The sequence below is a fragment of the Pagrus pagrus genome (assembly GCF_965226575.1).
Source record: "Pagrus pagrus genome assembly, chromosome: 18".
NCBI lineage: Eukaryota > Metazoa > Chordata > Actinopteri > Spariformes > Sparidae > Pagrus > Pagrus pagrus.
The window spans coordinates 1,780,001-1,794,447 of record NC_140202.1 but is presented as its reverse complement, the minus strand read 5'-3'; the positions used below and the strand labels follow the sequence as shown (position 1 = coordinate 1,794,447).

The window sequence follows — 14,447 nt, the reverse complement described above, 5'->3', positions numbered from 1 at the left end:
TCCCATCTTGTGCTAAACAGGGAGTCTTCTCTTCAGACACTTTTAACTCAAATTTTACTCACCTCTGTGAAGACAATGCCAGTCAAGTAAATATATCTTGACCAGAATATCTTTCATTTAGGAAGATAGAGATGTTTTACAGACAGTTTTTAGTGGGTGTGTATGTGCTTGTGTGCGTGTGAGCATACATTCCTTTGCTGTGTCAGGTTGGCTTATCCATTAGCTAGCCCATTTCAGGTCAAGAGGAGAGCTGATTAGGGGTCCTGGCAGCGAGGGGATTATCACGCTGGGTCAGACTGTACCCCGCTGGTGTCCACTGAGGAATGCTGGCAAATCAACCAGTGAGTCAGTCACGCACTGAGTCATCCCATCTGCCAGTCAGTCATCTGCCAGCATTCATCCAGTCCTTACATGAGATTAGCTTGGTGTTCTATCAGCAAGAATTACTTCAAATCACTGCCCAGCTCTCACACAGAGTGCAAATATTCAACATGATCATATCAATGCATGATGATCAAGATAACTTAGCTCCTCTTATCTGTTGACCTGTTTTGTCTACATTTCAGTGACGGGATCCATTCTGTTTAGGCAATTACAGTAAATAGACCTGGGAAAAGAGTAAGCTATTTTCATACAGGGGAGAGATTCGCCCCAGGGGGAAAGGGGTCAAATGTAGCACTCTATTTGGCGTTGAGTTACAGCTGTAAATCAAATTAGTGTAACTTAAATGTTGGGAGTTGGCAACAACAAAAGCTGAGAATGACATCAGGGAACGAAGAGGAAGCAGGAATGCAGGCATGGATGTCTAGCACGAGCTGCTTTACAGAAAACTTTGATACTGTTAGTGGTTACCATAAGTGCAATGAATGTATATGTGTACATCTATGAGGAAGTCAAAAATGTCAATCATAATAAGGTGCCAGTGGTATTAAGTTATTATTATAATACATTTTTAGTCCAAAATCGTTTATAGTGACCCCTCAAGGTTACATCCCACAATAACAAAGCTTTAATTTAAACACAAACATAGATGTCCAAACATAACACTGAACCCTCAAAGGCCTTACTCGACATCAACGTACATGCCTGAGTGCAAAGTAAAAAAGAAAATGCTGTTGAAATCAGGGTTAGGTTAGGTCAGGTTCAGGTGGGCATCTTGCCATGCAATCTCTGAGGTCAGGGTTAGGGTTAGAATGAGTGTGCGAGTGAATAAATGAATGGTGTAAAGTGCTTTGAGTAGTTGGGCGCTATATGAAAATGCATTTAACCTATCTCTCTTTCAAGCATTGAGTAGTTGCTAAGGAACGAGGATCAAATCAGGCATGACGTGATAATAAATCATTAATATATAGTTCCTGAATAACTCTGTCTGAATTCTTTCGGTCTATTCTTTACTAACTATAAAGTCTTCCATTCAAACATTTCTTGGCACGCAATTTTGAAACATATCACAAATTTGCCACAACATGCTTTGCAATCTGTACAGCATACGACACTCTCCTTCCCAAGACCCTTGATATAGATAAGGAAAATATTCCAAAACAACATTTTAATAGGAAAATGCTGTGTGCCTCTGGGTTACAGGGAGTGTTTGAACTGCTATTAACTCCTACAAAAAGCAGTTGGTCTCGACACTGTTATGATCAAATCAAAACAGAGAGAAAGGTAAAGGGCTGCCAGACAGTTAAAGAGACGGTATAAAGATGAAAATAGGGAAACAACAGTACAACTGTCTGGAAGAGTCTGAAGCTCACAGACTCTTGTGCCACCCAGTGTTGCCAACTTAGCGACTTTGTCGCTATATTTAGCGAGTTTTCAGACCCCTCTAGCGACTCTTTTTCAAAAAAGCAACTAGCGACAAATCTAGCGCCTTTTTCTGGTGTTATTGGAGACTTCTGGAGACTCTGACATGAAAGCACGTATCATTCAATGAGCAGCGGGTGCTCCCGTGGGCCCCTCCCCCGTCCCAAAGCACTCACAGGTGGCCCAGTCCGCGCGCAACAGTCTCTCCCAGCTGCAGTCAGAGCAGGAGAAGTTCACCCCTGACCCTTGCTTCCGGACTGCGACTCGCAAATGCACAAGTCCCGCTGGCTGATCCCACCCTGGCCTACAGTCAGGGTTTTCTTTGTCTAAAATAAATCACTGCACTCAAATAAGTTAAAGGTGTTTTTTTACTCACTTCTTAACTCTCCCACAACGTTATTCCTTGCTCCTACAGTGTCCATTACAATTAAATACACATGGTCAGTTATGCAAATTAGGTGATGACATCATTTGGCGACTTCTAGGACAGCCAATAGCGACTTTCCTTACTGAGGAGTTGGCAACAGTGGTGCCACCAGAGAAAGGCCACCTGAGGGGGTGATAACTGCAGATGTGGCCAACAAGTTGTCTGCCAGGTTTTATTAGCACGACTTCTGCACCGAGCATGCATACATATACTTGTCTCTGACCTAGAGAAACTTAAACAATACAAGTCCCCAAATTACTGTTGCAGTTGATCAGTTAAGGCAGTCACCAAGAAAAAAGTTTTAAATGACCTCAGACCTTGGAATGTTATACTTAACTTAACATTTTCTGAGCCACCTGGCTCAAAGCTACCAAGCTAACTAAGGCTAGCAATCTAAGCTAATGCTGTTTTTACATAAAAAGTTAAGATGCCTTGCATTATTTGCAGTGCCTTGCATTATGAGTTTGATTGTGGGATCATTTGTGTTTACTCACATTACTCGTGTGAATTTGACTGTGGGTTTATTCTCCTCAAACAGCCAGAATACCTCACTGTAAATTAGCAGCAAGCTGGCACAGCTGGAGCTGGAAGACCGAGGAGTTCCCTCGACCGCAGTTATACATATGTGTCACAAACACAACAACAAGAAGTGTTCCCAACTGAAGGTTTAGAAGAAGTGCTTGGATTTGTCTCTTTTTTGAGATTTTTGTGCTGGCCTCAACACCGAGTGTTTTATTATGAAAATTAACCGGATTTTGTGTTGTTGCTTCGGTGTCTGACTTCTTGTCTGCTCTGTGCTGAATTTGGCTTAATTATTGCGTGGTGCTCCGGAGCAGATACGCAACGCAGCGGTGCCAGTGGAGGTAAACACATAGACTAGAGTGAAACCTATCAGCTCCCATCAGTCTTAATATAATTTAAACAAGTGAGTTAAATATAAAAATCACCCCTGGTACAGTTGTTATAGAGGGGAAATTAGCTATATAAACCATAAGTGTTGTTTATACCAGGCTATAACATGTTTATTTCTGATGTAAAGTTCAACATTTTAACATCTTATCGGCATTGATTCACTTTCAAAGCCAGCCTCATGTGGCCATTCAAGGAACTTTTTTTGGTCTGTTTTCGGTATTGCCGAGCTTTCGTCTTTTCTCAGCCCTGAAAATTGTTGCTTCATACAAAAGTATCCACTGCTGTAACACCAGACTATAGAGCAGCTTCATGAACTCAAACTCAGTTCCATATTGCAACCCTTCTTTTTAGTGTAAAGATATCCATGGTCTTTAGAGGGTGATTCCTTGATCGTTCCTCTGATGAAACTAAAAAAAAATAAAAAATTCCCACAAGAAATGGCAGTTGTTGTACTCAGCATGTTATCAGATGATCAAGACATAGTTTAAATCAAAACAACTTTAAGACTTCCAGTAGATTGCATCCCTTGCAATTCCAGGCAGGTAAGTCAGTCACCTTCCCAAACTTTTTTACTCATACAGTGCAAACACCTGCACTATAAACTCAGTAGGCTTGTGTGTCAGCCAAAAACACTAGCGGGAAGCCATCTCATGACATATCCCACCCGCTGGAAGTGACAAGCCATTGCTGCAGTCCTTTGAATCCTGGGATGCAAAACCTATTTTCCCCCAGCGTGACACCACTTCTTTCTCTTTCATCCACCTCGCTCTGGAAATGAGAGTGACGTTCCATTAGCGAGAGGAAAAAATTCCCCACCTTGGCGAGTGAGAAGTGCAACACGGAAAGCCAATTGCCTAAATGAAATTCCAGTACGTGATGAGTGGGAAGTGAGAGGCTTGCTGGGTAGCCAGGCTTGTGCAGCTGCAGGCTTGTGTCCTGTCCAGACCCTGAAAGCCACAGTCCTCTGCCTCTTCTCTGTAGTCTGCTTCATGATGTGCCAAGTACTGGACGGAAACTTTAGATCTAGAAGACTTCAGTCTCATTCAGGCAAATTTTATGCTCTGATACGGTTTCTTGGAGGGCATTTCTGTGTGTTGTATTGTCTGCTTACATCTAGCTTCAGACACCTAGAGCACTTCCTTACTTGGATAATCAGATTGAAGTAAACAGCAGAGGTTTCATTTAGACAACAAAAAACTGCAGCAGAGAACAACCCAGAGGAAGTGTGTGTATTCGTGTTTATCTCCCAGGTATAGACCTATTGCTCTGAGTAAGGTAGGTCCCTTGTTGTCAGGGTGATAATGTCTTTTCCTGCCTGGCAAGAAGATAAAGGCGCTGTTATCTGTAAAGCCACTGGAAACCTCATTTCCTTGTATAGTTTTCCAGAGTCTCGGTCCACTCTCTGGCCCAGCTGCCCATTCCGAGTCTACAGGGAGAAGTAAAGAGGGCTGAGGGACAGACATGGATGGAGGAAACAAAATAAGGGGATGGAGATTGGTGGAAGCATAGATAAAAGGGAAAAGTGTTTTCGAGTCAGTTCTGATCAACATAAATACATGTATGCTGTAGTTTTTATCTGAAAGAAACACATTCCAGAGCAGACATCATTTGTCACAGAGAACAGCCATAACAACATTCTGTGAGGTTGTGTGCAGCTGTGAGTGTGTACAACAGTCTGAGGCAGACGCACATTTACATTGTTAGGTTCTCAGGCCTCTACAGTGGTTAATATTACTCACCTTGCAAACATTTTTCCCAAAATACTTCACAGCTGCTTTCTGTTTGAAGACACGCAAGATAGTGTTGTCTCTTCTGTCAAAACCTGGCTAACAGGAGAGAACAATACAAAGGAAACATTTTACCAAAGTGGTTAAGGATCTTCTGTGTGCTCTATTTTAAAGCAAAAATGTTAAGTTGATTATTCGTCATTATAAGTCAGTTATCTCAGCAACTCTTTTGATAATCAAAATAAACCTTTTTTAAGCAACAGGAGTGTGCAGCCTAGCAGCTGTACTTTGAGCAAAACGCTATGTTTTGTCAGCATGCTAACATGCTCACAATGACATTGCTAACATACTCATGTTTAGCAGGTGTACAGAAATGTTTCCCACTTTCACCTTAGTAGTTTAGCATGCTAGCTAAGGATGCACAATATGGGATTTTTTCAGCAGTACAGATAACTGATTATAATTTGCTTCTCGTGGCCAGTACCGATAACAGATAATTGAGTTTTTTTTGGGTTTTTTATTCATAACCACTGGTTTCTGCACACCTGACGGCTTAGTCTAAGAGAAAAGGCTAAGTGGTGAGATGATAGGTCAAAGATTATATAATATTATATACCATAATAATGTTTGTTGTGTTAAAACTTGTAGACTTTCCCCCTCCTCTCTGAATCCTTGTGGAACATGTATTGCAAATTACAATCTTTGTTGCCCCCCTTTCAAACCGTAAAAAAGTATCAACACTATTTGGCTCTCCAGTCTACACTGTGTGGCTCGACCCATGTGTAGCAGATTGACATCATAGGCACTTCTTTTTCTTCATTTATTGGCAGATTGCAAAGCAACTTTAAAGGTGCATAACGCCACCAACTATATTGGAGTGTTTTGATGCTGTGCTTGTCATGCCAATGAAAGCAATCTGGCTTCGTATTATCAGCTCTATTTATTGGCTATAACAATATCACTGTTAGCTGATAACAAATAATATAAATTTCACATCATATATTCAGCATCCACAGTGCTAAAATGTACTAATTAGCTGTTACTTATTAGTTCTAAGTAAGTTTTGACCTAATGATAGGGCTAAAAGAAAGGTTAACGGATCATTAAAATAATTACTATTGTATTAAATTATACCAAAATTCATGGCAACCCATCCATAGTTGTTCAGACATTTCACCCAAAACCACAAATGTCAACCTCAAAGGATAAGTCATCACCTAAGTCATTTGGATTCATCCTCAGGTAACCATGAATTTGGACACCAAGATATTTCACAAAACATTATGACCTGGACCAGTCAGTCCGGACCAAAGTGGTGGACCGAAAAACCAGGCAGGCCAAGAGTGCCCTCTCTTAAATCATGCCACTAGCATGCCTAAAACAAAGAGAACCAGGGTTTATATGTCAAGTCTACAACTGCAAATATGAAAAGGCACTTTAGGCTTCTAAGGAAGTGTGGCAACTACTAAAAAAGTAAATCCGAGTACCAAGTGCAAAGTACCAGTTAGCTACTAAATGAATTGTCCATATTAACCCAACCTTGCTGTCCATGACAAGTTAACAAGTTAACAACTTAAGAACGAACCTGTATGGTTTTTAGATATATTTGATGTTTAGAGTAAAACGTTTTGTTATAAGCAAGATCAAAATGTCTGAGCTCTGTCACAGCATCAATAAACTGACAGGTCACATCTTTTGGACTGATCTCATCTGTTGTTCAGTAGCACTGCAAAGCACAGGAGCTGAAACAGAACAGCCATCAACATGTATGACTGTAATTCAAATGTGGCTTATTTATTTATTTTTACTGTCGAGAGGCATACATTACAGTGCAAACCATTCTTTGGCAAACATACAATACAAATGTCATAGTAGGTACTATTATATCCACATTGACCACTGGTTGAGGGACAGTGTAGGTAAAGCATGTTCAGTCTTGGGGAGCAGTGCATTCCATCGACACTTGAGAGTTTTTTTGGGTGGAAATAAAAAGAGAGGGAAGTATGATGAAAACAGAAAAATAAAAATCAACTAATACAACAGGTATATGAATATGAAGACTGGAAACAAACAGAGCTCACAGTGCTTTGGGACACTTGCCAAAATGCAATTAGCCTGCTGAGGAGCAACACACACAAGCTCATTCATACACAAAGTTTGTGAAAATATCTCAAAAAACTAAATTTAGTTAAACAAACACACATTGGTGCACATGAATAGGATGTGTTCATACAGTTGTTACTGGAGGAGCCACAGTCAGAGAGTAATAGAGCATAAAATACACAACTGTAAACACACAGTTTGATGTACAAACCTGTTTAAACATATGATATGATACCAATTTACCAGTGCGACTGCGTGGCCCGTAATCCATGTGGAATCCTGAACGGAACATTCTGCAGAGTATTATTTCTGTTTAGTGACAGATGCTTGGTCAGGACGTTACCATATAAAGAAAACAATGGAAAGGAACACTGCAGCTGCAGCCGCTTTGCCATAATTAGGAGCAAAGCAAAACAGGAAAACAGAAACGTGACGTACACTAAGCAAGCCAGTGCAGAGCACAAGAGGCATTTGTCTTAACAGTACAGTAACTTGTTTACACATGTATACCAGCTGACAGTCAGAGGAATAAAACTGTCTCACAAAGATGGTAGAGACTTTTTTTGATTGACAGTGTATCCCAATCATCCGCACCCCTCCCCCAACATTACCCTCACTTCCCCTCTCATATGGCTTCCATTACAGCGGAATGAGGGTCAGAGGGCTAGAGAAGCCTGCGCTCCACACATGCTCTGCCGAAAGACGTCACCCCGGTCTCAAAAACTTTAACATGGAAAAGAAAAATGAGCAGGGCGAGCATTCTTAACCTATACCACCACTGAAGATGGTCCTCAAAGGGGGAAATATCCAAATACTGTACAAACATGAGCAAAAAAACTTAAAAAGGGAAAAGGTGGAGTCAAAGTGAATACCTGACAAAGGAATGCATGCAAGCGTGTCCTTGTCTAAACTGGTGCAGGTCCACAACAGCAGAGAAGAACAGTCAACAGTAACAGTCCTTCAGTTGTGTGCAGTCTGTGGACTAAAGACTATGCATGAAGAAAACAGATCTGTGAGGTGGCCAGAAGAATACTGCTGTGGTAGAGATAGCAGTACCAAAGGCTAAATCCTGACCTCACGACAACATTCATACATAGTTTCATAGATACACACATGCTATTATGTCATTTTAGAAGTAACTAAATCATACATTTGGCTTTGCGAGGCTGAGGAAAATACTGGGACAAAGTTCACAACATTACAGTGGTAAAAATGGATATTATTCTTTCACTGCTTTCTGAAAGCAAAATGAAACTTGGAAAGGAGCACAACAGTGCAAGAGCTGGTTTGAGTGTCCTGCAATGGGGAGCGCTACGCGGCTCCGCCTCACTCAAGTTCAGGACAGGCCAGCAGAGACAAGAAGTAAGTTAACCAACAAGTTGTCCATGGAGAGAGGAGCAGTAATCAGTAGACATCTCTTTTGCATTACAAACATTTTCGTAGGGCTTCACATTATCTTCATATGTAAGCATTTTTATACAAAAAGGGAGGAAAATAATACATATTCATAACATGATATAAAGCACCTTGGATTAAACGATGAAGTAAATCTATTCATAAAAAGTCTTTTAGTTTGAATAAAATCGGCCTCTCAGTTGTGATTTATCATAAAAAGGCATATACTGAGTGTATATAGGTTGCTTTGCATACAAAAGACAATACTTTGAAGGTTTGTATTTAGTGATTAATTCATTAATAAAAAAGGGGGGAAATAGCACCAGTTTTCGGCATCTCTAACCTGAGAAACTTTTGTGAGACAACAAAATGGCTGCCACCTTTCAATCTACTTCCCTTTCCTGCTTGTTGACAGCAGGTGGCCCCGCGTTGTGTCACCAAGTGTTGGTAGCAGGCTGTTACAGAGGTTTGTCCCTCTTGTTTACAATCCACCCACCCATCCATCCATCCATCCATCCATCCATCCAGCCATTGGTTCAGAAATAAATCCATTTAGTGATCACTGGCTGGTTGCCAGTGCATTTTCAAACTGAGCCTCAGGCTGCTGGCCCTGGAGGAGGCAACATTTCAAAAAGAAAAGAAAATCCCCCCCTCCCTTGATCAACACGAAAGGATACAAAATGAAACAAAAAACTGAGGCTATTGGGTCTAGTGAGGCTGTGGATAAGCACACCTTCATGAGTCTCATCCTCTCTCTGGATGTCTGTATGTGAGTGTATAACTTTCAGCCATTAGAATGTTTATCAGGGGGTGGGTGGGGGTCCTGAGGGTTATTCATGGTGGGTGTCTGCTTTTTGCCTCTTCTCAACATCCGCCTGATCGAGGCACAACGGGCAGCAGGCGCCTTTTAGCTTGATGGGCCGTTTGCACTCAGCGGGTGGACATGACTCCACAAAGCAAGTCACCTGGGCACTCTGGATGGGGTCAGAAAAGATTCAATTACCTTATTAGATTAGACTTGATTAAATGTTTGTGTTGGTGTGGGGGGAGACTGGCCAGCTGCAGTACAGTTACCAAAATACAGACGTAAAATCAACTGTATGACACATTCAACAAAAAACAGATCAAACTGATGCATATGATCAGAAAGTGTATAAACATTTCACAAATGTAAATAATGGGAATATAATGTTTCAATTATGGATTTCAACATGTGTGGGCATAAGCTGTTAGTTATTTTCCAGGCACTGTCTTGTGCTCTTGTTTGGCATGAAACTAACTGAAACATTTAGCCTATGATAAGCTTCAAGTGAGGTGCCTCATGACGAGGATGAAAAGAACAATAAAGTTCTTTGTTTTAGAGCAACAGCATGATGTGTTGAACCCAACTGTTCTATCCCAGACTGTCTTTCTGCCTGCCAGATTTAATTATTACAAAAAACTCGAATTATAGGGAGGTGAGGAAAAGTGGAAAAAGAGTGAAACACAAAAGAGAAACTAACAGGTGTGTTATTACATGTACTGAGCAAACATAAACTTTAAGTGTAAAAGATGGCAACAAAAAGTAAGTGGGCGATCAGAGGAAGCCAGGTTTGGCATAGAGCCGCCATCTCCTATGCCAGCAGTGTCCGAGATAAAGAATAAAGGCAGAGAAGTGGCCGGTGCACAGGGATGACAACAGTGTCAGGACGAGGGTAATGCCAAGAGGAACTGGAGGAGGTGAAACACTGGCTAGAGTACCAGACAGAGAGAAACTGGGACATTTAAACTGGTCAAAATGCTCACAAATTAAAGTTCTGATGGACAGCCTGTTCTCAATGAGATAATAAAACCTGATCAGATTCTCACAGTGGACTAAGCACTGTGTGTGTATGTGTTTGTGTGGTGTGTAAAACATTTGCACTGCATTTTGATTTATATGTCAAACATACTCTGCATTCACATATGGTGCAGGAGTCCTTCTTCCACCGATCTCCATCTGTTCGCTCACGTCCCTCACTATCAGTGCAGTCAGTCTTGCTCAGACGGGTCTCAAGTCTTTTAATCTGTGAAGATACAAGGACATTAACATTTATTCGCACAAGCCACTGCTATGGTTACACAACTATAACACATCTCTCTCCCTTGCAACACATTTTACAATACACAAGCCAATTACAACACAGTATACATGAGAATGTTCACACCGCATGAGTACATTATGAACTATTAAGTGCAAGATTATGCCATTATGAACACTATCACATCCTTTCCGTATTATAAGGACAATGATCCACCACCCTCTAAACACAGAGTTTTACTAACTATAGAAGACAAAATCTAGTGATTATGACAATATTCATATGAAGAAAATGATTGATGAATAAAAAAGAGCAAAACATAAAGATGTTAATGTAAGTGAAAATGTAAGCCCTGAAATGAGAGTGATATGGAGTAAAATAAAACATAATATGTATAATTTACATTAGTGCCACAAGTTCAGTGTCATTTGAAGTAAGAAAGTAAAAAAAACTGCCCTAATCCTGACATGCTAACATTAGGCTATAAACAAACTACACCACAATCACATGACTTTAACGTCACCTGCTACACTATACTACACACACTTTATAATAAATTGAGCAATCTACAAGTTGAAAAGTTTGAGTCAGAATACTTTGCAACTGCAAGTGAAGTTCTCCTGTAAAGGCATCTTTGTGTTTGGCATAATGATTTTTAATGTCACGGTGGCTGCCGTGGTGGTTGGGGTTTTTGATTTTTTTTTCAAAATTAGCTTTGTGTTACTGTACATGGATATGGGACCTGTGACCTGAAACAGCTGAAGATTTCAGAAAAAGATTTGAAGAAGTGGTGGTGTGGATGGTGAATCAGCAGCAGTCACACATAACAGCATAAACAGCAAGCCCGTCATCTTACAACCATAACTGACAGATAGAGACAGAAAGTGTGACCGTGGCTGCCATAGTAGGATGTCTAAATTACCACCAGTGTCTCTGCATTCTGCCACCTTATACTCAGACACAACCCTGTTTAAAGACATCGAGATTACCAAAAAACCACTCAAATGCCAATCAGGGGAGGAAGGCAAGGCAACAAATGTACAGCGATGAGTCTGTATGTGTATGGGCGAAGATACAGGCACTCACCTGCTTTCGTAAACTTGTGATTGTCTTCTGCATGTCGGAGACAAAGTCCTGGAAGTCATTGATTGAGGGTTCAGTGCTTTTTTTGGAGGTCACAGTAACATTTACTAGGCTTTCTACAGCTTCTTCCACTGGACTGCAAAGACAAATGTAGAAACGGAATATTAGGTTTTACATTAGGCATTTTTACAACTTTCAGTTAAAGTTAAAGTAAACGATCTAATCATTCTTCTGTGTGCACAAAGGCTTATTTTTCTCAAATTTTGAGTCTTAATGCTTGAATCCAATGCTAAATAAATGTCCAGTATGTCAGTGACATAATAATCACAAATTGACAGCACAATGTGTTGTTCAAGCTTTAAATCCTGGTGATTGTCATACTGTTTTACCTGTTCTGGATGCTGTTGTCAGGTTTGTCCTCTTTGTAGCTGTGCTCAGCTGATCTGCGTCCTCTAAAGTGGTATGACAGGGCGTTGAACTGGCCTTTGGTTCTGCAGTCTGTTGGGGTCAAACACAATGCAATAGACTGTGGTTCACTGATATTGACAAGAACTGAATCTTTATTGCTATACCATGTGGCTTTTCAGGCTCAAGTGATATTTTCTTATTCAATATGATAAAATGGTAACAAATAAGCGCTTAATGACCACACAGAGTAAACTGCTTGTGCAGAGAAATTAAGTAAATCTTTTCCCTTTATACATACAGCATAAATGCAGCCTCCCAGCACATGCATATGAAACAGGAAACCATGACTGGTGATGCCACTTTCTTTTTCTGATCTGAGGCTTATTGTACTACCATGGCAATCACTTGCTGCCATCACTTAACCACATACACACGCACACACACGCACACGCACACACACACACACACACACACACACACACACACACACACACACACACACCTGGGGCATGCTGAACATCAGCAAATAGCATCAAGAGGCGTAATAAGGCTAGGAAGGACAGATGAATGAGATCAGGCCCCACAGGGCTTCACCTTTATCCGTAAAAGTTAAAAACTGGCTGCTCTGCTTCTTTGATTTACCAGACAACAGTCTGTAAAAGACATCGACTATCCAAACACAACAAGACTTCCTGTCTCATGCTGACAGACATGCATGAGCACACAGCTCATGCCCTGCTGCTGCTGACAGACATACAGAGAGAAGTGCCCCAACTCTTCTTTCCTCTTGTTTCTGGTGGGATAGTCTCTGTTCATTAGTTTAACTCTTCCCCTGTACATTTTGTCAAAGAAGGGTTAACACCAGGGTCAGAATGTGGGATTAAGGGAGATTTATTGAGAGGCACCATATGTTGCTTATTAAAATCTTTTTTTTAATCCTCTGTACACTGTAGCTTGTTCTCAAGGAATTGGTGAGGGCGCCTCATTTCAGATGAGTTTAGTGTTTTGGAAGTCGAGACAACCTCAAGCTAGACTCACAACACAGCTAACACATCGTGATATCTAATATTTCATATCATAGTGTATCTAAAACATTTTTGTCAAGCTTCTACATCAAACAAGAATTAATTTATCACAAAATACTATTATGAATTGACACAGAAGTCTGATGTGACTGAGGATCAAATCCACTCACTCTGTCTTTAAATGTTTTTTTTAATGAATTCTTTCATTCATTGTCACTGGAATGTCTTTTTTCAGTGATGGCAGAAACATTGCGTGGAATTGTATTGACTCTGGTAATATTTGTGGCTAAAGCCCATACATATACATGAAACCATAGCTGTTTGTGGGCAGAATCTGGAACGCATACACGGCAATATGATCTGTATGCTCTTTTTCACTCAACACTTCTTGCATCACTTTATTAGGGATTCAGTGGGAAAAGGGTGGGGAGGCTGTAGCTATAGGCAATAAATGGCCACATTATGTCACTGAAAAACCATTGTATTCTGTGCACAATGATAGAAATTAGTAATTTCTTAATACTTAAAACTCATTCCACAAAGTTCATTGCTGAAAGTCTATGTTAAAAACCCACTGCATGGCTTTCAGTCCCTAAAGTTTAGCCAGGTGTATTCCTTAGATTGTAATCTGAGCCATTTTCTCATTTCACAACTGATCATGTCTCCAAATAAAAGATACAAAGCAAACAATCACTATAAACCCTAATGCTGGTTTATTATAACAGCAGGGGGTGCCTCTTCATTTATCTTCTTTTCGCTTTGTCAGCTGCAACAACGGGTGGAATGTTTAAACATTCAGGACTTAACTCCAAATACCTTCTCGTCCCCCCACAATTAGTCTGTGAGAGCACAACATTGGTTATGTCATGAGAGTTCAGGAAGAGGAGGTCTGCTGGTTCACCAAAGGGTTTGTTGAGCAACAATTGCTGACATTTAATGGCATTCTTCAGACTTCATACTTTTTTTTCTGACAGAAGGAAGTTTTGCCTTTCTTTAAGCCACAGAAAAATTATCCCGGGCAAAGCTTCTCCACAGCCGAACCTTTTCATTGTGAGCTGAAGCCTGAAACAATGTCTGCTCTTACCTATTTCATTTCTTATTCAATGTTTCACACACAGTCAAATCACATTTGCCTATTTACTACTAAAACAGTATTACTACTATTTGTACTATCGTACAGACAGGAGTGCTTTCAAGTAAATTGCAGTCAAAGAACAACCTTGTTCCCTTCAAGGCGGGGTTAAATTACAGCAATACCAGGTGGTTATTGTGAAGCCAGTCTGCCTTGAGGAAGATTTTATCAAAGGGAAACAAAGGATGAGGAGATTGTATGGCTTTAAAAAACAAAAACAGCCCAGATACTGGACCAGTGTAAGTTAATGACTCGTTGTTTTCCTCATGAAAAAAGGCATGCTGCAGAGAAGCCAAAATGAAGAAAGATGTGACTGTGAGAGACAATAATTTTGTATGTAACTGTTTTCAGAATACAACACACTAACACTGG

At 40.5% G+C, this 14,447-nt stretch overlaps 1 protein-coding gene across 2 annotated transcripts in view; it reads right to left on the bottom strand.

Moving 5' to 3' along the window:
- Positions 1 to 6,638: 6,638 nt before the first annotated feature.
- The window catches only part of pxdn (peroxidasin), a 69,015-nt gene continuing 61,206 nt past the window's right edge, over positions 6,639 to 14,447 (bottom strand). For both annotated transcript variants that reach the window (XM_084382236.1, XM_084382237.1), the window contains 4 exons: positions 11,900 to 12,008; positions 11,514 to 11,646; positions 10,299 to 10,412; positions 6,639 to 9,341 (listed from right to left, as the gene is read on the bottom strand). In XM_084382236.1, the coding sequence (XP_084238362.1) occupies positions 9,198 to 9,341; positions 10,299 to 10,412; positions 11,514 to 11,646; positions 11,900 to 12,008 (500 nt within the window). In that variant the 3' untranslated portion in view covers positions 6,639 to 9,197. The remainder of the gene's footprint in view (positions 9,342 to 10,298; positions 10,413 to 11,513; positions 11,647 to 11,899; positions 12,009 to 14,447) is intronic.